General features: G+C 43.1%; 2 protein-coding genes and 1 long non-coding RNA gene across 4 annotated transcripts in view; 2 read left to right on the forward strand and 1 right to left on the reverse strand.

Annotated features, from left to right (window-relative positions):
- Nucleotides 1-141: 141 nt before the first annotated feature.
- On the forward strand, nt 142-8,171 carry ndufb5 (NADH:ubiquinone oxidoreductase subunit B5). Its single transcript, XM_085449880.1, has 6 exons — nt 142-297; nt 4,006-4,088; nt 4,626-4,692; nt 4,811-4,872; nt 7,100-7,206; nt 7,963-8,171. Exons 1-6 carry the CDS (start codon nt 180-182, stop codon nt 8,081-8,083), a joined length of 558 nt encoding a protein of 185 aa, XP_085306006.1. The 5' UTR covers nt 142-179; the 3' UTR covers nt 8,084-8,171.
- LOC146679861 (uncharacterized) lies at nt 924-1,184 on the reverse strand. Its single transcript, XR_014918287.1, has 2 exons — nt 1,125-1,184; nt 924-998 (listed from the first exon to the last, which is right to left on the reverse strand). It is a non-coding gene; the product is annotated as an uncharacterized LOC146679861 (long non-coding RNA).
- Nucleotides 8,172-9,106: 935 nt separating the features above from the next.
- Nucleotides 9,107-25,678, forward strand: part of usp13 (ubiquitin specific peptidase 13) — a 35,187-nt gene continuing 18,615 nt past the window's right edge. The window contains exons 1-11 of one of the 2 annotated variants that reach the window (XM_085449874.1): nt 9,107-9,525; nt 11,203-11,328; nt 13,548-13,611; nt 14,750-14,871; nt 15,484-15,626; nt 16,547-16,731; nt 17,139-17,236; nt 18,072-18,262; nt 18,611-18,682; nt 20,133-20,205; nt 21,732-21,857. In XM_085449874.1, coding sequence (XP_085306000.1) covers nt 9,415-9,525; nt 11,203-11,328; nt 13,548-13,611; nt 14,750-14,871; nt 15,484-15,626; nt 16,547-16,731; nt 17,139-17,236; nt 18,072-18,262; nt 18,611-18,682; nt 20,133-20,205; nt 21,732-21,857 — 1,311 coding nt within the window. In that variant the 5' untranslated portion in view covers nt 9,107-9,414. Of the gene's footprint in view, nt 9,526-11,202; nt 11,329-13,547; nt 13,612-14,749; nt 14,872-15,483; nt 15,627-16,546; nt 16,732-17,138; nt 17,237-18,071; nt 18,263-18,610; nt 18,683-20,132; nt 20,239-21,731; nt 21,858-25,678 lie in introns of both variants that reach the window. The other variant, XM_085449873.1, reaches the window with a different exon arrangement.

The following is a 25,678-nucleotide window of genomic DNA, read 5'->3' on the forward strand; positions in this document are numbered from 1 at the left end:
TATTTTTAAATAATTTTATGGTGCTAAATACATTATTATAATATTAATTTAATAATAAAACCCCGTATAACATTTCAGTTGAAAATAAATTACACCTGTGCTCTTATCAAATATGATTCGCTTATTCGCTTAACGGCCAATCACAGTTCGTGTTGCTGGGCCGTCCTCCCAAAGTAACGATGGTGGGCACGAGCGTTCTCAGGTCTGTTGCTGCTTTTGCAGCCAGACTGAGTCCTCTGAAATCTGGAAATACTGCGGCTAATTTACTCACTCGAGCAATCCCCCGCACAGATAAAGGTAAGACACACCCCAGTCGTTTAAAAAAATGAGACGACTGACCGGAAGGCTGCTTGTCTTTTCTCATGACCTTGTTAGCTTGCTAACATGAGCTAGCTGTTAACGTGTGTCCTGGTGTCAATAAAGGAAGACAGTGACTTTATTATAGCTCCGTATACATATGTACTGTTTATATACGCCACTGTTTATCCTCCAGTTTCAACCTCTGCCTTTTCATTGCAGTAAGCGGTGCGTATTTAGTAAACATTAGTTGGGTTACAGGGTTTGAATGATAGTTTGTCATCTCTGTGTCAACGCTTAACATAAATCTGCTTGTTGCATGCAGTTTTATCTAAAGGCGTTTCACCATGTTTTTAATAGCGACATGTTCTTTAATATCCTTAAATTATAAGGTTTCAGTAAAGCCACCTGACTCAGTGGGACACCCTTTAAACCAGGGGTAGGGACCGTCAGTCCTCGAGAGCTGGTGTCCTGCAGGTTTTAGATCTCACCCTGGGTCACCACACTTGAATCAAATGATTAGTTCATTACCAGGCCTCTGCAGAACTTCAAGACATGTTGAGGAGCTAATTTAGCCCTTTAAATCAGCTTTGTTGGCTCAAGGACACATCTAAAACCTGCCGGTGTTCCAGATCTACTGGCGTTTAGATCAACTGGCGTTGGTCGAACAGATGTGTGTCAGTCTTGCGTTTCAGGAGCTGCTACCGACAAACCAGCAAAAAAACGCCAAATGTGTCATCTGTGACATTTGTGAGGTTGTCTCAAACACACTCCGTCAGTCTTGATGCTGTTGAACAACAAAATGTTTAAAAATGTGGCGAGTTTACCTGGTGATATCCTCATGCGCGACGCGATCGCGAAAACAGCAAACAAGTAACACCACGCCGTTGTTGTTCACAGGACACAAAGAGTAAACGATCGGGAGACTCTTGTCGTCGTTATCGTTCCCCTCGCACGGTTTATTTCTCCGAATTCAGCGTTTTTGCTTCACAACTACAGCGTGCTGTTTACTTTGTGCACTAACATGGAGTCGAGTCAACCAGCGCCACCTCTGGCCAAGTGCCACAGCCTACAGCCAGATCAACCTGTGACACACATCTGCACCACGTTTGAATTCGTGTCATGCACATTTGTACCTTTCAATTGTGTCTGTTTGTGCGTCATGCAAACAAACCTTTGAAATGAATGAAATGATATCATATATTTATTATCAGCCTACATTTGTACAAAATTCCAAATTATATACACAAAGTCATAGACATCACCACTCCAATTGGTCATCATGATTTTGATATTCTCTTTTTCCATAACAATGAAATACACCTTGGACAAATATGACACATCAATATTTCATTAGTGTTGTAACATCACATGTCGCTAGCATAGTCTGTCTGTGTCTTTTCCCTGAAAATGAATATTTCCAGCCAATATAGGCAATTCATCAACATGGCTGGAGTTATATACAGTCTGTATAAGTGTGGTTAATCTAATGAACATTTGTAAGGAGACGGCAGTTACTGTGAATTCACAGCAGTTACACAGTGATTAGTAATAAACAGCCAGTGAGAGTGAGTGGATATGACTGTTCCCACCACTAACACATGACCATAGCCCACTACTAGATTAACTTGTGACACATCTGCACCTGCTGCTATGATCACAGTGAGTAGAGGCTGAGTGGCTGCACTTACCCCTGGTACATCCAAATCTGCCCACAAACATGTTGAAAGATGCAATGCCAGCAATGTGGATTGTCAACACTAAAAACAATCAGTAAGCAAAGACAACAGGGATCACTTTTTTCTGTTTATTTAGCACCCACAACATTTGTAGTCGCCTTCTGCACAAGGGAAGTCCACACACACTGTGTGGTACCACTTTCCACAGAAGGTGCAATCTGCAAGATTGAATGAGATTGTCAGAGTCATTGTCTGGCTGTTTATTACTAATCACCTGCTGTACATTCACAGTAACTGCCATCTCCTTACAAATGTTTATTAGATTGACCACACTTATGCAGACTGTATATTACAACCAACTCTAACATGTTTGTTTGCAGAGGGCAGACACAGACAGACTACGCTAACGACATGTGATGTTACAACACTGGTGAAATATTAGTGTGTTCACGACATTTTTCGTATGGGCAAAAGTATTGATATCAGGATGGTGATTCTTATGTGTATGTCATTTGGCATTTTGTACAAATGTAGGCTGATAATAAATATATGATATCATTTCATTCATTTCAAAGGTTTGTTTGCATGACGCACAAACAGACACAATTGAAAGGTACAAATGTGCATGACACGAATTCAAACGTGGTGCAGATGTGTGTCACAGGTTGATCTGGCTGTAGGCTGTGGCACTTGGCCAGAGGTGGCGCTGGTTGACTCGACTCCATGTTAGTGCACAAAGTAAACAGCACGCTGTAGTTGTGAAGCAAAAACGCTGAATTCGGAGAAATAAACCGTGCGAGGGGAACGATAACGACGACAAGAGTCTCCCGATCGTTTACTCTTGCTGTCCTGTGAACAACAACGGCGTGGTGTTACTTGTTTGCTGTTTTCGCGATCGCGTCGCGCATGAGGATATCACCAGGTAAACTCGCCACATTTTTAAACATTTTGTTGTTCAACAGCATCAAGACTGACGGAGTGTGTTTGAGACAACCTCACAAGTGTCACAGGTGACACATTTGGCGTTTTTTTTGCTGGTTTGTCGGTAGCAGCTACTGAAACGCAAGACTGACACACATCTGTTCGACCAACGCCAGTTGATCTAAACGCCAGTAGATCTGGAACACCGGACACCGGTTCTCGAGGCCTGGAGTTCCCTACCCCTGTTTTAAACAGTTCATGCAATACTTTGCAAGAGCGAAAATAAATGTTTACAAGGCTGTAGTGAGGTCTGCTATTATGTATGGACAAAAAGACAGAAGGCAGATTTGCAGGTGGCACAGTTAAAGATGCTCAGACTTTCATTGGGAGTGACCATGATGGACAAGGTTAGAAATGAGCACATGAGCTCAGGCTGAGCGCTTTGGAGACAAAGTTAGAGAAGCAAGGCTGAGATGGTTTGGACAATTACAGAGGAGAGGTAGTGGATTTGTTTTGCAAAGGCAGATAAAAGGGAAGGCCGCTGAGAAGATTTGTGGATGTAGTGAAGGAGGGAGACGATCTGCTGTGGCAACCTCTAAAGGGAACAGCCACACGAATACACATTTGAAGAGCTGCAGTGATGGTCATTCTTGATTTTTGCCCATATGGTCAAACCAAAGATTATTACTAAGAAGATGTCCGCAGTAATGGATGACTGCCATTATTGCAAAAATAATCTGGGATTATTTATTGTTGAAGTGAAACGTAATCATAATCTGAGTTTTTGTAGTCCAATTATATGAATATGTAATTATAGCACTAAACTCAATCGGGCAGCCACCATTAGAAACAACGTCTCTTCAACAAGGGAGATGGGGCAAACGTGTCAACCATGTAAAACATCTAAGCCTGCTAGAAAAACAACACAAAATACAAGCTCCACCCACCTAATCATGATGTAGTGGTAGGTCATAGACTTTGCATTTGTAATACATTATAGAGATACTTGGTACACTGGACAGAGCCTCCATGCAACTGAAGAGGCAGCGTGCGTGCTCACTATAACCAATCACAGGCATCATGATAGTAACTGTGCCCTGTTTTGCAGTTGCGGTCCGTTGGGGTCACGGAAAGAGACTGTTTGTCATCAAACCCTCTGACTACTATGACAGGAGATTTCTGCGCCTATTGGTAAGTGCAGAGCACCATCACATCCACCAAGCTCACGTACATACACTGCAGAAGTGCTCTCTGTTAACTTTGCTGTATCATTATAATATAATGTTTGTGTTCACCCTTTGAAAGAACAAAACAAAATCTTGTTATTGAAATGTAACAAAGGAAGTTTTCCCTCAACATATTTTCCTTGACTGCTCAGACGTACTGTTGGAAGTTTATTATTCACCCACAGTGCAGGTTTCTAAATAGTAACCATGTTTTCTCTCTTATTTTAAAGAATGTTTGTGTTCATGTTCTTACACTCAGCCAAAAAACAAGCTTCCACATTTGTGTTACTCACCTTGCTCAAAGGCACCAGCAGCAGAGAGCAGTGCATACATCAAAACTAAAATGGCCAACATGATACTGTTTAAGCTGGTTTAAAAAAATAAAAAAGTCAGTTCGCTGAGTTAAAAAGTAAGAGATATTTCTTACTTGGTTAATTTTGGATGGACGCATCAACAACTGAATTTGCCATATATTTGATTTTCTTCTCATTTTTTCCCTCAGCAATTTTACATCTTGCTGACTGGTGTTCCAGTGGCTATCGTCGTCACGGGGGTGAATATCTTCATCGGTGAGTAAGCATAAGTGTTTTATTGTGTATTCTAGTCGGCTTCTAATATTTTCCAGGACTTACTCAAATACGTATGGAATGAATATCTCTGTTGCTCGATTAAATGTCTGTCGTGTAGGTGAGGCAGAGCTGGCTGAAATTCCTGAAGGCTATGAGCCCGAGCACTGGGAGTACTACAAGGTGCGTCCCTTTGTCTCTTTGGTTGTTTGTGGTGCTTCTTTCTGTCATTGCTTCAAACTCGTATTAAGGGAAGGATATGCTCACGGATTTTATTTTGAAGTGTAATCATAATATGTGCATATTCATTGTTAACCCCCCCCAACATCATGTTTTCCTCCAGTGAGTGTTTTATGGGACTGTTGTGTTACATTTTCAAACCCAGGTGCTACGACGGGTCCCTCAGGTAAAAGTCTCTCCGAGGGCCCCGTTCAGTGTAGAGTTAAAAGAAGCCTCGACTGAAACCGCGTGCTTTGCACGTCATTATGTTGCTCGATTAAATGTCTGTTATGTCGGTGAGGCAGAGCTGGCTCATCATTATGTGCAATGCAGCATCTTTATTTTTTGACAGGTATCCTATAACAGGCCAAAATTATTTGAAAACATTATTTGAAAACATTTGATCGTTTTGAATTTGATTAGAGCTACGTGGTTTAACAAAAAACTGATGGGATGGAGGCCAAAAAAAAAAAGCTTGAAAAGTAAGCAGTACTAAAAAGAAATAACTGGGGGGAAATTCACATCTAATGAAGTTAACTGATAATAGGTCAGTAACATGATTGTGTGTAAAAAGATGATGTTAGAGAGGCAGAGTTTCAGACGTGTCGATGAGCAGAGGCTCACTAAACTGCACAAAACTGAATGTTTCTCACCACAAAGAAGACTGAATATCTCATCATTCACAGTAAATAATATCAGCACAGCTGGAGATTCTGGAGAAACCTCCTTTTGGGGCAAAGGGACAAGGAGAAAATCAATATTGGCTGCCCTTCAGTTCCAGGCCCTCAGGCTGCTCTGCATTCAAACCAGACATGGAGCCCTGGCTTAGCTGACCTGGTTGTGCAAACGACCTGTATGCCAAAGGGCTGCAGTAGCCTGGGTGTGCGTCTGCCCTGGGCTGCTTCCTTACTTTGTGTCCCTCCTGTTTGCTCCTGTCAGAGATAAACCGTCATAATTCTGTCACCGTGTCATCAACAAATGCATGTCAAAGCATCATAATGTAAAGACAAGGCGTATGTGAACATGATCCAGGACAAAGCTCGTTTAAAATGGACTGGAGCCAAGTGGGGAAACAGTCCTGTGGTCAGACAAATCAAAGTTTTTTGGAAAACATGAACACAGCATCCTTCAGACTAAAGAGGAGAGGGACCGTCCGGCTTGTTATCAGTGCTCAGTTCAAAATCCTGCATCTCTGAGGGTGTGGGGGTGCGGTAGTGCAGCCTGCACAGTTCCATAGACACATAGGTGCACACAGTGGCAACATGGCCCAGTGTCCCATCACTGGGACTCAAGCAGGCCATAGCGGACTTGTAGATGGTGAGAGTATAATCTCTGGACTTGGAGCAAGCAGTCTGTACGTAGCACGTACCAGTCTGTGTCCACACACTGACGACTGCCTTGCACTTTCTAGATTCTGGCTCTTTGTCCTTTTCCCCAAAATGAAGTTAGAGTTGAAGTATTATTGCAGTGACACACTGGAGGAGATCCATCATGTGCTGCAGATGCACAAGTGCAATGGAACAGACCGGGACTTCCAGGAAAGGAGTTAAAAATAGCAGCCATGCTAGTCTCCTGTCTAAGGAGGCTTCTGATAAGGAGAAAGCAACTAATTTTAAACTGGGTATGATTTTTAAGCAAAGTCTTCAAAGGACTCAGTGGCACTCTATTTCTTAAAAATGCTTTTATTCCTATAAAAAAAACCCCTCCAGTGTGTTTTGGCGCACAAGCTTTGATCAAGCAGTGAATCAAAGTTCATTAAAGCACTCAATCTTCCCTAGCCACAAGTGGCACGCTTCCACCTTGGGTGAGAGTGGAATATTCCACAAGCGAGGCTGGACAGATGTCAACACCAAACCCAAAACATTCACCAAAGCCGATCCAGACGACACGAACGCACAGCAGCACCAGCCACAGTCAACATGAAAGCATCTCCAAAGGAAAATAATCTTTGTAAAAAAAGTGTATGGTTTCTGAGCCTGGTAAATGCTCCTTATGACCTTAAGCTGTTGGTGAGGCGGATCTTGAGCTTAAGAATTAAAACAGGATAAAAAATGTCCCCTCAAGAAAGTTTACTTGACCAAAGCTCCTCTGTAACCACAATAACACTGAACTGCAACAAATGTATGTCACATGCCTGCACTAAAGGGACAGTCCTATGTTTGCACAAAATCCTTGTGCGCTGTTGTTTCAGCACCCCATCACCAGGTGGATCACACGGAACATCTATGATTCCCCAGTGAAGGACTACGAAAAGATGATGGCTGCGATCCAGATTGAAAAGGAAAAAGCAGACATGAGGTGGGTGTTACTGCCAGTGTGCTTCGTGCGCTTCACCATCAACACAAACACATGAATTTAAATGCTTTTAGAAGACGTGTCTGCTTGGCTCATATACACCACACGATACACTGATGTGCTACAGCTGGTGTTTAGCTGTTTATGTAGTGTAACCAACAGTGTCTTGATATTGAGTTTTACAGAGGGAAGCATCCAAGAGAGAGTTTTTAACTGTCACAGAGGTTTACAAATGTGCTTTACAGCACAAATGGGAAACAGCAGTTTGCTACCACCGTCATGGAAAACTCACTACAAACGCTAAAGCGGCAGCCGTTCTTAAGTGTGTCCAGTCATGGAAAGCACCAGAACATGATGCAGTTCTGGTGCAGGGAGGGATCCTGAAAGGGCGTGCAGAGCAGCTGCATTCCTTGATAATAGCATTCTTCCACTGATGTGGAAAACCTCAGTTTTTTGTTTTTCTTCTCTCTCCAAAAGAAAACAGGTGCAGGCGAGCCTATGAGGGAACCATCTTTGGCTTTTTCAGAACACGCTCTCTGAAAAATATGCAGATTGGTTATTGAAATTGGTAAATTTAATAAGATTGGTAAATCTTGAGGAATCAATTTAAGTGTGTGTGCTGCAGCTGTGACAAATGTAGTTCTTTGTTATTTTACGAGCATCGTACATTATTAGTCTTCCATACTTAACCGGTTGCTCATTTCTAAAGCATGGTGTTACATTCTCCGCCTCTTTTTATTCATGATTTTGTTGTCACAGACTGACGCAGCTGGAGGTGCGTCGCCATATGAGGCAGCAAGGAGACGGCCCCTGGTTTCAAGTGCCGACCCTTAACAAGGAGCTAATTGACAACAGCCCCAAGTCATCGCCTGACCATTAATCCAGATGTTTCTGTCATCTGTACATCAATCTCACTGTTTGTACATTTTTTCCCTTATTGCGTGAATAAAGTATCTATCGAACTCTGATATTCATGTTTTAGCGTCTTAATTCAGTTCATGCAGCAAACACCTTTACCGTGATGATATTCCAGAGTTACAGATGATCGGGGACTGGCAGCTTGTGTCAGAGCAGGAAACCCACTGAGACCCCCTGTCTTCAGTTTGTGTGAATACTTCTGAGCTGAAATCATCCAATAAAGTTCAAGTTGAAGAGTAAATCAAATGTGCATAATATCTATAATTACATTTTTTTTTTCCATGAAGGAGTTTGAATTTTCTCCGTCGCGTGCAGTTAGTGGGGTTAATTAGTGACTCTAAAAGTCTCCTATGGTTGTCCGTCTCTGTATCAGCCCGGCATCGAGCTGACAACCTGTCCAGGATATACTTGGCCTGTTGACAAAGATCAAGATATATCCAAATGCTTAGCCAGGGCTGAGAAAGCTTCAGCCAAGTGCAATTAAAAACAAATTGCACCTTACATTTATTTGTACTGTAAATTCTTCCAGATCTCTGAGGAAGGTTGGTCTCCTGTTGGTTTATAGTTTATTTTCTTGCGATGAACACGAGCGTCCACCGGGTGGCAGAGCTCTGCAGACAAGACTAGCCTGGTCATGCGGACAAAGGGCTTCTTTAGACACACGCAGCACAAGTGGACTTAAAATCACATATTAAAAATAAAAATCTGCCATCTGCAGTATATTTTTTGTTTATTTACTTATTATATTCGCAAAATCCTGCAGAGCAATGACATTTCCTGCTCTCTCTCTTTTTTAAACAAACCGACTGCAGATTGATAAAGGATCAGCAGCAGCTACTAAAAATCAAAGTGTCCTCCATAATCACGCACTTCCTGAATCCTGGAAGCTGGAAACATGCTGTAGTAAATGTGGGCGGCTTTATGAATCATCCTCAGAGGCGGGAGGGGCCTTCTCGTAAAACATCCCCGTGAGCAGGAGCAGCACAGCGGCGTCACCACAGCCAACAGCAGCAATGTAATTTCTGCGCAGGTCCGAGATTTTTCTTTTTTTGTGTGATGGGAGACAGGAAAAAGAATAGAAACACAAAAGAACAACATTAGCTTTGCGCCGCACCGTGCAGCAGCCTGCCTGCCTCCACCCCTCGGTCATTTTATTTTTATGTTTTTCAGCGTCACATCCCCCTGGTCGGAGGAATGTAGAGACGGAGTGCTTTAAAAATAGCATCCTCTCCTGTGACAGGCGCTGCCCCGGAGGCTCCGCAGCACTGTGGTGCGAGAAGCAGGAATGCGAAGATGGCTGCAGACCTCGGAGAGCTGCTGGTCCCATACATGCCCACCATCAGGGTCCCCAGAACAGGAGACCGGGTGTTCAAGAGCGAGTGCGCCTTTTCTTTCGACTCTCCCGTAAGTGTGCCTGTCGCCCCCTTCCCCACACACACACACACACACACACACACACGGTGCGACACGAGCGGCTTGTTTGGGGAGAGAAAGTGCGTCGCAGGCGAGCTGACAGCTTGTTTTGCACGAGCTCAGCGGCGCACGTGAATCTGCTGTAAATGAGCGTGTTTCCATGGTCACCGTCCCCGCGAGCTTGAGAGGGGAAAAGACAATTAAAGGGTGTTTACGTCTCAGGCGAAAGAGATGAAAGGGGTTTCCTTTGTGTCCACTTCACACCACCCCACTACTACTGGAGGTCCACACGCAGGCCAGTTAGACCAATAAACGGAGCCACACACCTACACCTGCCTGAAGCTGGGCTCCCCCTCCAGCAGCAGCACACTGAGTTCACTGCTCCACTCTTGGCCTTTTATAGTCTGTAATTTGTCTGAAAATGGCCTAAAGTGCGTCAGTGGTGCTTGGCTGGAACTGTGTCCACGGTGATGTTTCTGTTCTCAAACAGGATTTGTACACGTTTAAAGACCCTAATGGTGTTGTTTTGGTTTTTAGTAGCTTTTATGGGGTCACATGGTGTCTCTGCAACACTGTGACTATAATGAGTCAAAAAGTGAAAGATTTAATGCTTCTGCTATATGAAAATGCTTATTCTGCTTTATTTTTGTCATTTTACTTTTCTTCTGTGAATAGGACAGCAGGGACATCATGAACACAGCTGCTGCTTTACTTTATTTGAACCTTTAAGGGGTTTCATGCGCTGATGATTCAGTTCTTCCTGTACGTGAACTGAACCCTGCATTTTTGTATCTGTCACAGGTACCCTTCCTACCTGTGACAGATATAAATAACATTTCTTTGCCCCAATGAAATCTCGCTTTCTCGACTGAACCCATTTTTAAAGGTGACTCAGCTGTCTGGAGTTTGTCATGTTGGCCTGAGGACTGGGTTATTTTTACCCTTGCACTGTTGAGGCTCATATGTCACTCTGGGCCACTTAAAGGTTTATCAGTCGCAGATTTAGGTTAACTTTGAAGGTGTATTTTCCAAGTGTGTTGTTTTCCCATGTGAAGTGAACTGTCAAGGAAAGGAAAAGGTTGATTATTGTAGATTTGAAAGCATGTTTAGGTGTCTGTCACTGTTCACGTGGACATTTTTTGATAATAACAAGATGACCAAAGAATCGTGTTCTTCTCTCAAAGACATGACACAAGTCAGTCTCAGCTTATGGGCTGTTACTAAAGGTAAAAATCATTCTCCCAAGAGCTCAGACATGTTGTTAATGAAATAGTCTGCCTGTAATGGGATGCTTTTCAGTTTCAGAAACAACAGCATAAAATTGTTGTATCATGTTGCTCGTATGAAGCCTAATATGAGACAATAATCAATTACTTTCCTTGGGTTAAATGACCTGTCAGAGGAGGCATTTGCATTAAAACTAATGCTTGTCAGCAGCACAAATGCTGAAAGGTGGAAAGTTTTTGGTGCAAATAATAATTCTTTGAGCGAGAAAGAGTTTGGAAAGTGTCAGAATCACATCTCTGTGTTTGATGTTACCGTGATGAGTTTGGCAAACTGGGCAAAATAGAAGATCCTGAAATTGTTCCCACGGTAAGAAATATTTCAAATGTGCTCATAGTGTGCCAGTTGTGCTTTCTCATTGTTATTGTTTGTTTTGCTCCGCAGGAGTCTGAGGGAGGCCTGTATGTGTGTATGAACACATTCCTGGGCTTCGGTCGAGAACATGTGGAGCGACATTATCGCAAAACAGGACAGAGCGTTTACATGCACCTCAAACGGCACGTCAAAGAGGTGCGTCTTCCACCTGCTCCATGTGCTTTGTCGGGCGTTGATTGTAAATACAGACTAAAGTAGAATTCAGAGCACAGAAATCATCTTTGTTTCTAAAGTGCTTTTCAAATCCTGTTTATAGAGCACGTTTGAATCCGTAGCACATAAAGGTAATTCATTTAATAGAATTTAACAGAGTCGAACAGAAAAGCTAAAAAAACAACTCCTGAGTAAAACCAGTGATGTGTGGAATATTGATTCATATATTTAAATGATGATTGTTAACACATAAGACCAAATTAAATCCAGATTTCTTGCGCACAAAAATAATCACAACGTGTCAAGTTGTAAAAGCGTTTTATCGCAGATGTAAACTGAGAGAAATGTTTATGAAAAAAGTGTCTGGAGAGCGAGTAGGCCAGGTGCTTGAGTTTTGGGAGAGGAACGTCATCCCGGCCCTGTCTGATGCAGCATCCCAGTTGCTCCACGGTCCTACATCTGCTCGGTCATATTGTTCATTTCAATAAGTGTTTCCAGTTGGTGAAGCTGGACTGCAGGCAGGTAGGCCAGTTCAGGACACAGACTCTCCTCCCACAGAGGCTGATGCAGCATAATAGATGCAAGTTAGCATCGTCTTGGTAAATGTATTTATATAGCGCTTTTCTAGTCCCTAAGGACCCCAAAGCACCTTACACTACATCCAGTCATCCACCCATTCACACACACATTCACACACTGGTGATGGCAGCTACATTGTAGCCACAGCCACCCTGGGGCGCACTGACAGAGGCGAGGCTGCCGGACACTGGCGCCACCAGTAGGCAACGGGTGAAGTGTCTCGCCCAAGGACACAACGACCGAGACTGTCCAAGCCGGGGCTCGAACCGGCAACTGTCCGATTACAAGGCGAACTCCCAACTCTTGAGCCACGATCGCCCGCTGGGCCCCTATGGGTTCATTTGCAAATCATTACACCCCCCCCTGTTTGTGTGTAACACTTGATGTTTTCAGGCCTGTTTCTCACCTCTAACTTTCCTCACTGAACGTTTTTCTAGTTTTTGTGTGTTTGGAAAATTCCAAGAGTTAACTTGGTAATTTGCTACTAATTATGTGGAAAGTTGAGGATTTCTTTAACTTGTAATAAAGAGATTAAAATCTATTTTTCTTAGTTTGCTGAACACGCCGTTAAAACCCACAATTCATCAAGCTGTGATGTTTTTAAGATTGGACCAGTGAGGTGTGCTTCAGTAAAACATGAGTAAAAACAATTTTCCAATTGGAAAGCAACAATAAGACGAGCATTACAAAAGTGAAACGACTGAACCCATTTATATCACAACAGAATTTATTACTGTAGAGTTTTATTACAATTAATGATGTTTTGTCCAAAGACTGTAACGTTACGCTTTTGTTGAGACTGAGCCACAGAGCTGCTGAGTCATTTAAGGGAATAGTCTTTGCAAAAGTATCACATCTGAACCAAAACATGCTTCACTTTTGTCTTTCTATGAAAACTGGATGGTGACCGACAAAGATCAGAGCTGCTGCCTCTAATTGGCTTCTGCTCTGCTTTGTAGAGAACTGCTATTTCAATGCCTGGATCTGTCCACAAACAGCTGCTCACATTCTGCAGGCTCCTGTGTCTGCTGGGTTTTTTCCCATGGGTCCACTCGGTCTCAAGCGTGTCAGCATTCTCCGTCTTTCTGCCCTGTTTACCCACTGAGAGAGGCTCATTCAGGCCAACCTGATCAAACTGAAAGGAAACCAGTTGGTGGCGCTGTGGAGTTGTGCTGCCAACTGATGATTCTGCAGATTCACGGTCCTAAGCCATTCAATAACTGTGTCAAAGCTAAAATATGTTAATGTTACTATTCTTTGTTTTTGTGTTCATGCTGCCTTTTTGATCGCACTTGACGACATTCAATGAAGAGACAATTGCAGCAGAGGCAGAAAAAGACCATGACACACACTACAGGCAAAGACAGGCCCACACATGATGTAAACAGTATCTGTCGTACTGAAGCACTTTATTAATCATCCTGTATGTTGACCCTGCCATGGTCGGGGTTTTCCGCTTGCCTTGTAAACTGACCCGGCACCTGGAACGTCCAGCATCTATTCCTAACAAAATGACAACTATCTGGATTGGCTTTAGCACGGCATAAAAATGTGTTTTTTCAAGTAATTCTGGATGTCTGTGCAGGGTGCTGAAAGGTGTTTAAATGTGATGTTTCCTACAGAAAGCCACCGGAGCTGCTGGAGGCGGCGCCATCCCCAGAAGAAGAAATGGAAAAGTGTTTCTAGGTAAGACCGAGGCAGTGGTGCAAGTAGAGTTTACAGCCTTATGAATATAAGTAAAAGCATTCAGGGTTTTACTTCACTGGTACAAGAAACTCACTAAATGCTCCTTTCCTCACCACGAGACCTATCGTCAGAACTTAAATGTACCAGAGTAACGACGATCATGTTTACGGATTTTGTAGCATGAGAACAGGAAAATGAGTAATCAACTGTTTATACTCCAGCAGAGGCAGGATTAAAGCACTAAATCATACCTGAACAGTAAATCTCGTTGATTGGTGTTTGCAAAAGTGCAGCTCCAGAAGTAATTTACTGTTTTGGTGGTTTAATGTTAATGTGGTCAGAAACGCATCTCCTGCTCTGTCGTGACCCTCCAGCCGCCCCCTCTTGCCAGCCTTTACCCAAAGCGTCAGATATTCCTCATGATGTGTCCCCTCCTCTTCTTCCTCCGCTTCATCTTGTTCTCTAAATATAGCTCATTTATTTGTAAATGTGGTTGGTAACTGTTCTAAATCAAATCCTGGCCCGCTCCCCTTCATCTCCGCCTCTTTGGGGGTGCGGAGAGGGAGAGTCGCCGGCCTCTCAGCTGCCACCGCCTGTCAACCTCCCGTCCAGGCTGCTGACACGCTTCTGCTGCAGCTATGACGCTGCGCCCAGAGGACCAGGTGACTCTGCCTCCTTCCTGACGGAGGAATTCCTTCCACTCCATGAAGGGTAGATTAGATCAGCCCTCCAGCCATTACCTGCCTCTTCCTGAGGACTCCTTCTTTGGAGCAGTTCTTCCTGTTATCCTTTTAAGATCTTGAAGTGACAGCGGTTATGTACGTATCCGCCATAATCCCCACGTTGGTCCAGTGATCTAATTAAGGCGCTAGCTGCTGACGTCGCATGCAATCAGTAGGCATAACAGCATTGTCAGGGTTAACCTATGATCCTGTTTCCCACTGAGTCATTATGCACGTTTAGGCTGCAGTGGAAAACAAATGCTCTGTATGGAGGGTGATCAAAGCCCGCTCCTTAGAAATCCGCTACTGACTAAAGGAACAAATCATCATCTCAAATTCAAGCAGAAAAGAACATCAAGTAAAGATATTTCAGAACAAACTCAGTGGCAGCTGACTGTTTGCTTCCTCCCTGAAAGATTTAGAGCTGAACCGTGATTTTAACGGGGAGGACTATGAATACGAGGATGAGGCCAAGCTCGTCATTTTTCCAGACCACTTCGAGATCCCCTTACCAAATATTGAGGAGTTGCCCGCTCTGGTCAGTGAGTCTGTGTTACCGTTACAGTGCACGCTGATGGTTCCCTGAGTGGCCACCCCGTCTGTCTTGTAGAGCCACCATTTGGTCTCAATCCATATGTTTTACATTCAAGGTTCAAAAACATCTGTGAAAATTCAAAAACGAACTTCATTATAGAGGATTGGTGGGTGACCTGTGAGATGTACACCTTTGCAAACATTTCGGGGAACCATGTGGTGCACCTGTATGTGCCTTGTTTTCTGTGTTTACTGCTTGCATGGAGCACAGAAGAGACTTTTCACACATTTATTCGTTAGTTTGGCTTTTAGAGCTTGGCTTTGGCACGACCTCGACGTCTGTTTTATTATTTAATGCATGTGCGATTTCATGTTGCCGCGGTGGAAAATATTTAATTGTACAGTGTAATAAAAGAGCAGGTGTGTTTTGCTGCTGGATTTTTCTTAACTCTTTCGGTGTTGAATCAGTCATGTGACGTGGCACACACTTTCTTTTTTAAGCACAAATCTTGCATGACCTCTTTGGCTCTTTTCTGTGGTTCTGAGCTTTTATGTTCAGTTGTAAGAAAATAATTGCTGAAATAAAATACTGACCGCTGACTCTGCTGACGTCCAGGTGACCATCGCCTGTGATGCAGTACTCAATGCACCATCAGCTTACAAGAAACAGGAGCCTGAGTCCTGGGAGGAGGAGATCCAGGTGTCTCGGCATGCCAGAAGCCTCAGACAGCTGGATAACGGGGTCAGGATCCCACCCAGGTCGGAGTGAAGTCTGTGTTATTCCCTGTATGCTGTCAATACAAATAACGGCAGTAAGAAACAACAGCTCTATATAGCACCATGATCACTTTGACCTTCAGATCAATGTACTGACTTTGAAGAGGTCAAATCTGACACGTACTTTGTGTATGTCAACAATAATCACGACACCACAGAATTCTGGTTTCAAAGTTACGGTTTTTGTCCGTTTTTGACCACGAAGCCATTAAGTTGACTTTGAAGGCATCTCTGGGTAGAAGTCCAGTTTATTCAGGTTATTGTGTTTGCAAACAGAATGATGGCACGCACACACTACAAAAACCTCGTTAGTGAAGCCAAAACGAAATGTGAACCATATTTCACATTTGACACTTCATTGATCAAAGTAATCTTTGGTTTCCACCTATTAAAGGCTTTGCTGCGTACTTTATTATACGTGTCTGAATAGGCATGGATGTAAACGTCTATGTTTTTAATGATTCTATATAAGGAAAGTCTTGTATTTGTAGTCTTTGTTTCTGTTGCTTTGATAACTAAAGAACAGGAGAGAACCTGTAAATCCGACGACTTTCACCCCTGTTGTTGAGGAAAATGCAATGTTGCAGTAAAAGTCTAAGTGGCTCGGATGGAAAAGCTGCTTGAAGATGTTTCACCTCTCATCCGAGAAGCTTCTTCATTCTAGGGTCAAATGGTGGAGAGTCCCAGATTGACTGTTTTGACCTTAGAACTCAGATGAGAGGTGAAACGTCTTGAAGCAGCTTAAAGGAGTCCAGACGCTTCTCCATCCGAGCTCCTTAGACTGCTGTGACCTGGATGACTGAGAAGCTTCACAGACATTTTGCAGTCAAAAGTGAGGCTTGGCACGACTGAGTGATTAAAAATGGCACATCAACAACACGAGTCTGTTTTGTTGTCTGCAGTGGCTGGAAGTGTCAGAAGTGTGAGATGAGAGAGAACCTGTGGCTGAACCTGACAGACGGAGCGGTGCTCTGTGGGAAGTGGTTCTTTGATGGGAGCGGTGGTAACGGCCATGCGCTGGAGCACTACAGAGAGACCAACTACCCTCTGGCTGTCAAACTGGACACCATCACCCCCGATGGAGCAGGTCTGGGACTCTTGATATCATCACGAGAGCCGTTCCACGAATCCAGAATTTCATTTATTTCACGTTGTCAGTGATCCTTCCTTTACATTTGTTTTGATCTTTAATGCAAAGAAAACTACAGAAAACTTGTAGTTTAGATCAAATTTATGGTAGTGTTTAAAACACAATAATATGTAGTTAAACTCGCTTCGTTTTTAAAAATTTGACATAATGTGTAGCATCGTGTAGCTATAATAATAATTTCACCTACCGACTGTCCGATCAAAGTTTTGTTCCTGAAGCTCACACAGTGACTCTTGGAAATACAAAGCAAGATCTCATCCATCTGTAGTTCATTTCTAAAGCGAGTAAGTTACCATCCCAACAATGAATCTTGTTGTAGTGATTAACTGCTCTTTAAATTTCAGACATCTATTCGTTTGAGGAAGAAGAAGCTGTGTTGGACCCGCACGTATCAGAGCACCTGTCACATTTTGGAATAGACATGCTACAGATGCAGAAAGGAGTAAGTTAGCTGCTTTGAGCCTAAAACATCTAAAACACATCAAAGAAATCAGTAATAATCAGTCAAGTATCAAATCAATAACAAACGCACACCACGCTTCACTGCTGCAGCTACACACTGAACATTTTCATTGGAGTTTTACAAACATTTGTTACATTTCTTTACGTGAAATAAAGAAAACTTTGAAGAGATGTAGCGCTGTTAAATTCACTGAGAGGTTTATGACACAGCTGCCCTAAATCACTGCTATTTAAATGTAGTAATTGGTGTTTCTGTAATGGTTAATGCTATGGAAGAGGACTCCAGTGGCCCTAATCCTCTCCCATATTAATCTGTATGAGTGAAGCACACTATTATTTTTGATTAAAATGCCAAATTACACAAATTGACTTGCATTCCTACAGTGGTTGAATATTATGCTTGATTGATTTGAAGTTTTTGAAAGAGCTGTAAATATTTATGTTTTCTTGTTTGTATGTCAGATGCTCCAATAAATTTGATGAACACTGTATTTAAATCGTGCCAATAGGTGTCAGTCCCAAAAACATCAGTCTGGGGTTTTTGGGGATATTTCAATCAAAACAATCCACATTTAAAAGAACTTCATCTCAGAGTTTAGTTTAGTACATGAATAAAAAGTGTAGGACTGATTGGGATTGACCTGCCTGGATTCTCCAACGCTGTTTTTGGTCTAACCAGGCGTTTTTCATGTGGGGTGGAGTTTAAAAACCATAATAGACTTTCCAGTCAAATTCTCTCCAGCTTTGAGAACCAGATGAAGACTCTGTTTCTCCCAAAAGGTGTTTCTAATATAGCTTCCCTTTTCCCCCTTCAGACAGAAAACGGGCACCACACAGACAATAAACCCCGGCCGCGGGTCAGCGAGTGGGAGGTGATCCAAGAGTCGGGCATGAAGCTGAAGGAGGTGTATGGCTCTGGTTATACAGGCATCAAAAATCTGGGAAGCAGCTGCTACCTTAGTACGGTCATGCAGGTCCTCTTCAGCATCCCAGACTTCCAAAGGATGTGAGTAATATCTCGTATGTCAGATGTTATTGATTCTGTACTGGTTTCACAGAAAGACTGCTTTCCTTTAGAGCCAGTTTAAAAATGAGGTCTTGTTACCACAGAAGAATCTGAAATACTTTTTCAGTTTTTATTAACAATCAAAGCTGTTTTTTATCAAGTGTTTAAAGTGTAAATTTGTTGTTCAAAATAATTTACAAATATTTATTCATGTCAGTCGACAGAGGACATAAAAAAAATCTTTTGAGCAATATTTAAAACTGTTACTTTACAGTTAATGTTCCTGAGGGTCCATCATCCCGTATGCTCCTCTGTAGGTCAGAGTGTGACTCATGCTTTGCTCTCCAGGTATGTGGGTAATCTTCAGAGGATATTTGACTACTCACCGCTCGACCCCACCCAGGACTTTGCAACTCAAATGTAAGTGACTGCAGTGTCACGTTATGCAGTGTGGAACTGCACAAACAGGAGAGGGTGTTTTTCTAGCTGCTCAGGACTGGAATATTTTGTTAATTATAACATAATTAACACGATGTGTCGTTTTCTAATAGAACCAAATCTTGCCAATGAATTTTGATGCTAGTTGTAAAATCTGTTTGACTTTGTCACATAAGCCAGTATGTTGCAAGAGGCCAGTCAGATGCTGTGGGTGTGATGAATGGGAAGCAGATTCTTAGCCAGGAAGGCGATAGATATCAGCTGTGTATTTCATGCTGTGAGGCACGCAGCCAGATAAAAACACGTTTATATCTGTCACTGTTAGAGCTTGTCAGCGAGAAATGGGTCATAGGAAAGTAAACCGTTTATTTGTATAATGGCGCTCTCTTAAAGTTGGATTATTCTGAAGACAATTATGTTGTAAACAGGTACTTAATAGAAACGCTACGTGTGAATAAAGGTCAAGGTGCTGAAGGACAAACAGGAAAGTCTTTCATGATACACATGACGCATTCGGGGGGCGGGGATTGGAGCTGAGGTTCTGCCACCAAATATTTAAGTTCATTAAATTAGCATGTTGCTAAAGGTCGTGTAATCATTTGAAGAGGCTCTCCTCCAGATCTTTGCAGTAGTTGCGGTGCTGCGTGCCTCACTAAGTTAAGCAGGTGACCTGTAAGCTGTAAGGCTAACACAGGGCCGGGTTTACGCCACTTATCACACATTTATGGACTCATGCACCGTCTGGCACAAACTGTTTTAGCTCCTCTTGAAGCAAACGTCCGTCTGATTGGCTGCTCTGCATAAACACAAGGTTTGAACAGCAGGTGGGTGGAGCCACTGTCCTCGCAGCTATAGCTGTGTGCCTGTTATTACTGAATATCGGACGTCTGCTTTTGATCCAAGAGTGGAAAAACGCCCATGAAAACACGCCTGGATCGGGATAACTGTTACATGACCTCACTGTTTAATAAGAACATCAGTGTAATAGTGTATATATGACAGGGAAACAAATGAAGCAGACTAGGTCCCCTTGCTTGCTCCTTTTCACTTTTAATAAATATGAAGTAGTATACAGTCGATGAAAACTGTCATCAGCCTTGAATGAATCTAAATGACTGTATTTCTCCTAATTGTCTCTCTGGAGTACCACTGCACAGACGTATTTATAAGACAAGAAACAACCACAAAGAGCTGCAAAGAGGCGCCACAGCCAGTCCAATAACAAAACAGGCACTTAGGACTACAGCCTGCTTTAGTTTAAACTCAGGATTATCACGAGCTGGCCTCCAAGTGCCCTGTCTGAAGGTTTTGTAGTGTCTTTTTCCTTGACATCTGTGCACACTTCCTTCAGGGTGTGCCATCTAAAAAATAACCCCAGCAAGACTAAAATAAGACTCTACTTTATGCTTATGTGTGTGTTTTTGTGTGGCAGGGCTAAACTGGGACATGGACTGCTTTCAGGCCAGTACTCCAAACCGCCCATGAAATCTGAGCTCATTGAACAGGTGATGAAAGAAGAATACAAGGTGTTAAACTGGGTATGTCCAGCTTCCAAACTGGGTCCATAAGCAACAGAAGCATGCGAATAATCCTAACATTCAGATTTAGCCGCTCAGTTTGATTTAACGTTTGGTTTTTCATAGTAACGTAACAGAGTTGTTTTTTAAGGAGTGTAGTTGAGTTTATATATGTTTAAAGTCGCTTCTCTCCTCCTCCTGCTGTTTTCATTTGGTCTACAAACTGTTGACAGCAGTTTGAGCTGCTCGACTTCAACAGCTCCGTTAATATTTTGTGTTCTGCCTTTTAGTTCCTCACATCACAGCTTTATGCTGCTACATGGGTAAAATGTGCTACTGTTTAATTTATATGAATATTTACGTGTTTGTTTGTCATTTGAAACTGTTGCCTTTTCGGAGTCGTAGTACACATCTGCCACAAAATTACAGGACAGCCATAAAGGGTTATTTCTGTAAGCCCTGGGCTTCTTCCATAAGCTTCACCAGCCACCAGGCCGAGCTGTGAGCTTCCTGCATGTGTGATGGGGAATCGTGGTTGGACATATATTGACAGCTGGGGAGATGTGGGGGGAGAGCTTGTATTATGTCAGTGTGACCCAGCACAATCACAGAGTCTCATCAAATTGTTTCCTTAATGCTGGTACACGTTCTCGTGATGGAGGTTGGTGGTTTTACGTGATAAAGACTATTACTTTTGTTTGATTGCAGAGAAAAAATATAGATTGGATGGCAGCAACATATTTAAACGTCTGCTTATTTTATAGTAACTGCTGGTTTATGCTTTTTCACACTTTAACTTCTGTTTAACCAAAGTAAATGTAGATATGTGTGAAGGAGCCAGGTTAAATGTTTTTGCTGCATCTTTGTGAAAGCACATTTTTATATGTATGGCAGCAACAAAGTTTTAGTCACAAGCTGCAAGTATCAACAGTGATGGCGAGCATTGGAAAAGATGCTTTTTACCTGAGCATTGTGATGCAGACGTCTGTATTTCTTGTTGTGACAGCTAGCTTAAAGTTTGAGTTTTTTAACAAAGAAGGTGGCGATGCCAGTGCAAAGAACCCACCGCAGACCCGATGGTGTTGTCGTTAACATGCTTTTCAGCATACTTGGTTGCTGTTCACACACTCAGTCAGCTGCAGCTCATAGCCCAACTCGCATTGACATCAACAACCCAGGACCCAGTCAGATTTTTAAGCCGGCAAGACGTGATTGCAGATGGCGTGCAGGTGTGTCCATCACCCCTGCAGCAGCACCGCAGACCGTGCCCCCACAGCAGCGAGTTTTTGAAGTATCTGTGTTACTTTGTAGCATCATATTTTAGCACATATATTATTGTCACGTTAGACAAACATGTTGATTAGCCTGACATCACACATTCCTTCCAACATCTATAATTCCCACTCTCGGTCAGCTGTCTCTTGTGTTATATGGTCCTCTGAAAAGGCCGAGTATTTACGCGTAGTCAGATTATGTGAGACATCTTTTTATATGTATATATATTTTAATTGCAGCACCAGCAGAAGGGCATCTCTGCTCGAATGTTGAAGGCTCTGGTCAGCAGGGGACACCCAGAGTTTTCCTCCAACAGACAACAAGATGCTCATGAATTCCTCCTGCACATGATCAACCTGGTGGAGGTGAGTGAAGCCGGGTGGAAAAATGTCTTCACATATCCACATGTACACTAATTACACACTTTATTAGACATCCCTTGTTGTGGCCATTTTTGTTGAATGTTTATAAAATGCAATTTGTATTCATTTTTGTTTTTTCTTTAAAGGTGTAAGAATATACTGACCTGGTTTTGTTATGTAAATTTGTAATTAATTTTATTGGAGAAGCTTTTGCAAAGTGATTGGTTTATTAGCTTATGGACCCTCTCATTAATCAAGAGATTAAGAGCACCCTGGATGGGTGTGGTAAAGAGGTTTTTTGTTTGCCAAATGTCAGATGGGAAGACGGGAGGGTTAGGAAATGATTTTTTGACCACTTTTGAAGTTGTTAAAGCAAATTAAGTTAACTTTCGTTTAATTTTAAGTTTTAAGAAGTTATTTGGCTGATTTTTGTTTATAATTTTCCACGAAATAAACGGCATATGATTTTTAAACAATGGAGTCAGAAGTGCGTTCTAAAACAAACCTCCCGTTGCCACCCACGGCCTTTTCTTGGACTTTTTTGGTGTTTGGAACGTAAAAGGCCGCGACATCCCTGTTCAACTGTCTTATAATGCAAATACTGTGTTCAAGTTCAAACTGGGCACCAGAATGGGAAAGAGGTGATTCCAGTGACTGTGAAAGTGACAGGCTGTGACTGCAGAGTTTGCTGAACTGCTGGGATTTCCCAACACGACCTTCTCTATGTTTGAAAAAGAGAAAATATCCAGTGAGTGCGAGTACGAGACGTCAGAGTCAGACTGAGGCTGGCAGCAATAACTCAAATAAACACTTGTTGGAATCTATGTATGCAAATGAGCACAAAGTTGATCTTAAACTGCTTTCAGTGACAACGCACTGCAGTTTGAAAGGCCTCCACAGTCACCAAAAAGTTTGGGTTGTGGTGGAAACGGGAGATTCGCATCATGGACGTGGAGTTGAATAAATCTGCAGCAACGTCGAACCAAAATCTCTGATCTTTGTTTCCAGCACCCTGTTGGCACAAAGAATTAGAGAAGTTAAGAAAACAAAGGGGGTCCAAATGGTATTAGCAAGGTGTATCTAATAAAGCGGCTGATGAATGTATAAATCTGGCAAACGACTTTTAGAAATGTGAATGTAAATACATCTGTGAATTCTATATTTGATGTAAGTGTTACAATGTTGCTCTGTAAAATTAAAAAACCCTGACGTCTGTCAGCGTGCCTCGCTGCGTCACAGAAAATCTTTAAAATGACGTAAAACATCCCACGTGACCGATGTGCTGTAAACTGCAGTTTTCTGTGACATTGTCACAGAGTGGGAGCTGTTGTGGGATATGGTGAGTGTGACACACGGGGACAGACAGTTTATTGGAGGAGGGGCCGTTTGTTTTCGACTAAACACAGCACGCCGTCTCCCTGGTTGGTACATAAACATGGGGTGTGCTGAAATGTCTGTCTCAAGCAGGATATCTATAGACCTCTGCTATCGCTTACACTGTGTGGCCAGATAATGCCTCCGATTCTGCCTCACCCAGGACGCATGCCCTGAGATAGTCTGCACATAAACAAAACATAACAACCAATCTCTCCTAACCTCTGTGGCTGTTGTTAAAAAAAATCATCTGTAGATATATTTCACACTAAATGTGATTAACATTTTTGTTTTTGTTTCCACACCTCCTTTGACCTACTAGTCAGTGTTTACATGCCAGTTTAGTTACCCATACATGGATAACCTGAATAACATCACCACCATCAGCAGCACGCCCAGCCTGTGCCATCCTACAAATATGGCTGAAGTGACATTATAACTCGTGTATTGCTGTAGCATCTTAGAATAGAAGGGCTGGGGTGCAGAGAGGCCTTGGCCTTGGCAAACGAGTGCTTTAATCACAGTGCCATCCTTCACCACAGTCTTCAAATAAACACTGCTTCAATCAGCCCTGCTGAGGATATGGAGCCTGTCAGTGATAATGATTCTTCCTAGTTTTCTAAAAAAGATGCAGCTCTCTCCATTGAGGCATTTGGTAAATTAAAGAGTCACATCAGTGTTTTGAATGGCTGTATTAAGAAATGTGGGTCAAACTGCAGTCACGCTTAAGTCTTGCCAGGAGAGTCTAGAGAGACCACGGCAAAGACAGTCGTTTCTGTGATTTATATATCCAGTCTCTATCCACCTCTTCCCCAGTTTATGTCATTGTCAAATAGAGCTGTTACATTTAACCGTATTTATAATTTGCTTAATATGCCAGCGCTCCCACCTCCGGCAGAGCTCAACAGCAATCTGAGGGAGACTCGGGACATTGAGTCTGACCATGTTCAGCACCTCCGTTGCACTGAGCTGCGGCTGCAAGGTGGTTGGTACCCGTCGTGGTGGTGTCCCCCGAACCAGACGTGAAGGGAACCATCAGACTGACGAAGGAGTCCTGTCAGGTTTGGTTAGCCTAGGACTTCGATGGCAGCTGATAGGTACCGATTGGCCAAGCGGAACATGGTTTGGGAGTGGCTGAAGCAAAAACTCGAGTGTGGGAGGAGTTCAGGGAGGAAAAAGACTTTCGGACTGCCTTGAAGAAACATGGAAAACCGTCAGGCGACTCGTAGGGTAAAGCAGTGCTCTACCTGCACTGTGTGTAGTGGAGCGCTGCTGGCTTCGACCGAGGACATTGTTGCACAGTGGATGGAACTCAGAGGACTTCCTTAGTCTTCCGCAGAGAAAGCAGAGTCTGGAGACGAGGGGGACAACTCGTCTTTTCCGGGGGGAGGTCACTGAAGTAGCTCCTTGGTGCCAGAGCCCCTGGTGTGGACGAGGTTCGCCCTGAGTTCCTGAAGGCTCTGGATGTTGTAGGGCGGGCTTGGTTGAAACGCCTCTGCAGTGCTGCGTGGAGATCAGGTGTGGTACCTCTGGATTGATAGACCGGAGTCGTGGTTCCCATCTTCAAGAAAGGGTGTGCTCCAACTGTAGGGGATCACAGTCCTCAGCCTCCCTGGGAAAGTCTATGCCAGGGTGCTGGAAAGGAAAATGTATCCGTTAGTCGAACCTCGGATAAAGGAGGAACAATGCGGTTTTTGTCCTGGTCGTGGAACCAGGACCATGGACTTGGAGAAGACATTCGACTTTGTCCCTTGGTGTATCCAGTCGGAGGTGCTCAGGGAGTATGGGGTGTTTGGTTAATTGCAGAGCTTGGTCTGCATAGTCTCCAAATCTGAGGCCATGGTCCTCAGCTCGAAAAGGGTGAAGTGCCTACTCTAGGACAAGTTCCCAAGTGGAGGAGTATCTTGGGGTCTTGTTCATGAGTGAAAGGAGAAAGGGACAGGAGATTGACAGACGGATTGATGCTGTGGCTGCAGTGATGCAGACGCTGTACCAGTCCATCATGGCGAAGAGAGAGCTGAGTGTGAAAGCAATGCTCTCAATGTACTTGTTGTTCTACATCCCTACCCCTGTGGTCATGAGCTTTGGGTAGTGACTGAAATACAAGCAGCGGAAATGAGCTTTCTCTGAAGAGTGGCTGTCAATGGAAAATTGTATTTAGTAGTCAGTATAATCTTTTAGTGATATAAGTTTGCATATGGTAGAATACTGCATGTAGTTATTTGTATTAGGAAATATTTAACCATGTATGCTTAGAGGCATATAATTAATTGTGTAGTGACAGGATGTGTGATCTCTAACAGGCTGCAGGCTTGGTGTGCACTCCAGGAATGCACCCCCACGTCCTGGGAGCATGAGAGGTTGCACCTTGTTTTATTGTTTTATTGTTTTAACATAGCTATGTCTGTTTTAGTCTAAGTGCCTTTTTGCCTAGATGAACCGCTGGACTT

This window comes from Copadichromis virginalis, linkage group LG23 (assembly GCF_057382275.1).
Source record: "Copadichromis virginalis isolate Kocher_CV1m ecotype Utaka linkage group LG23, C_Virginalis_male_GT1.1, whole genome shotgun sequence".
Classification (NCBI taxonomy): Eukaryota; Metazoa; Chordata; class Actinopteri; order Cichliformes; family Cichlidae; genus Copadichromis; species Copadichromis virginalis.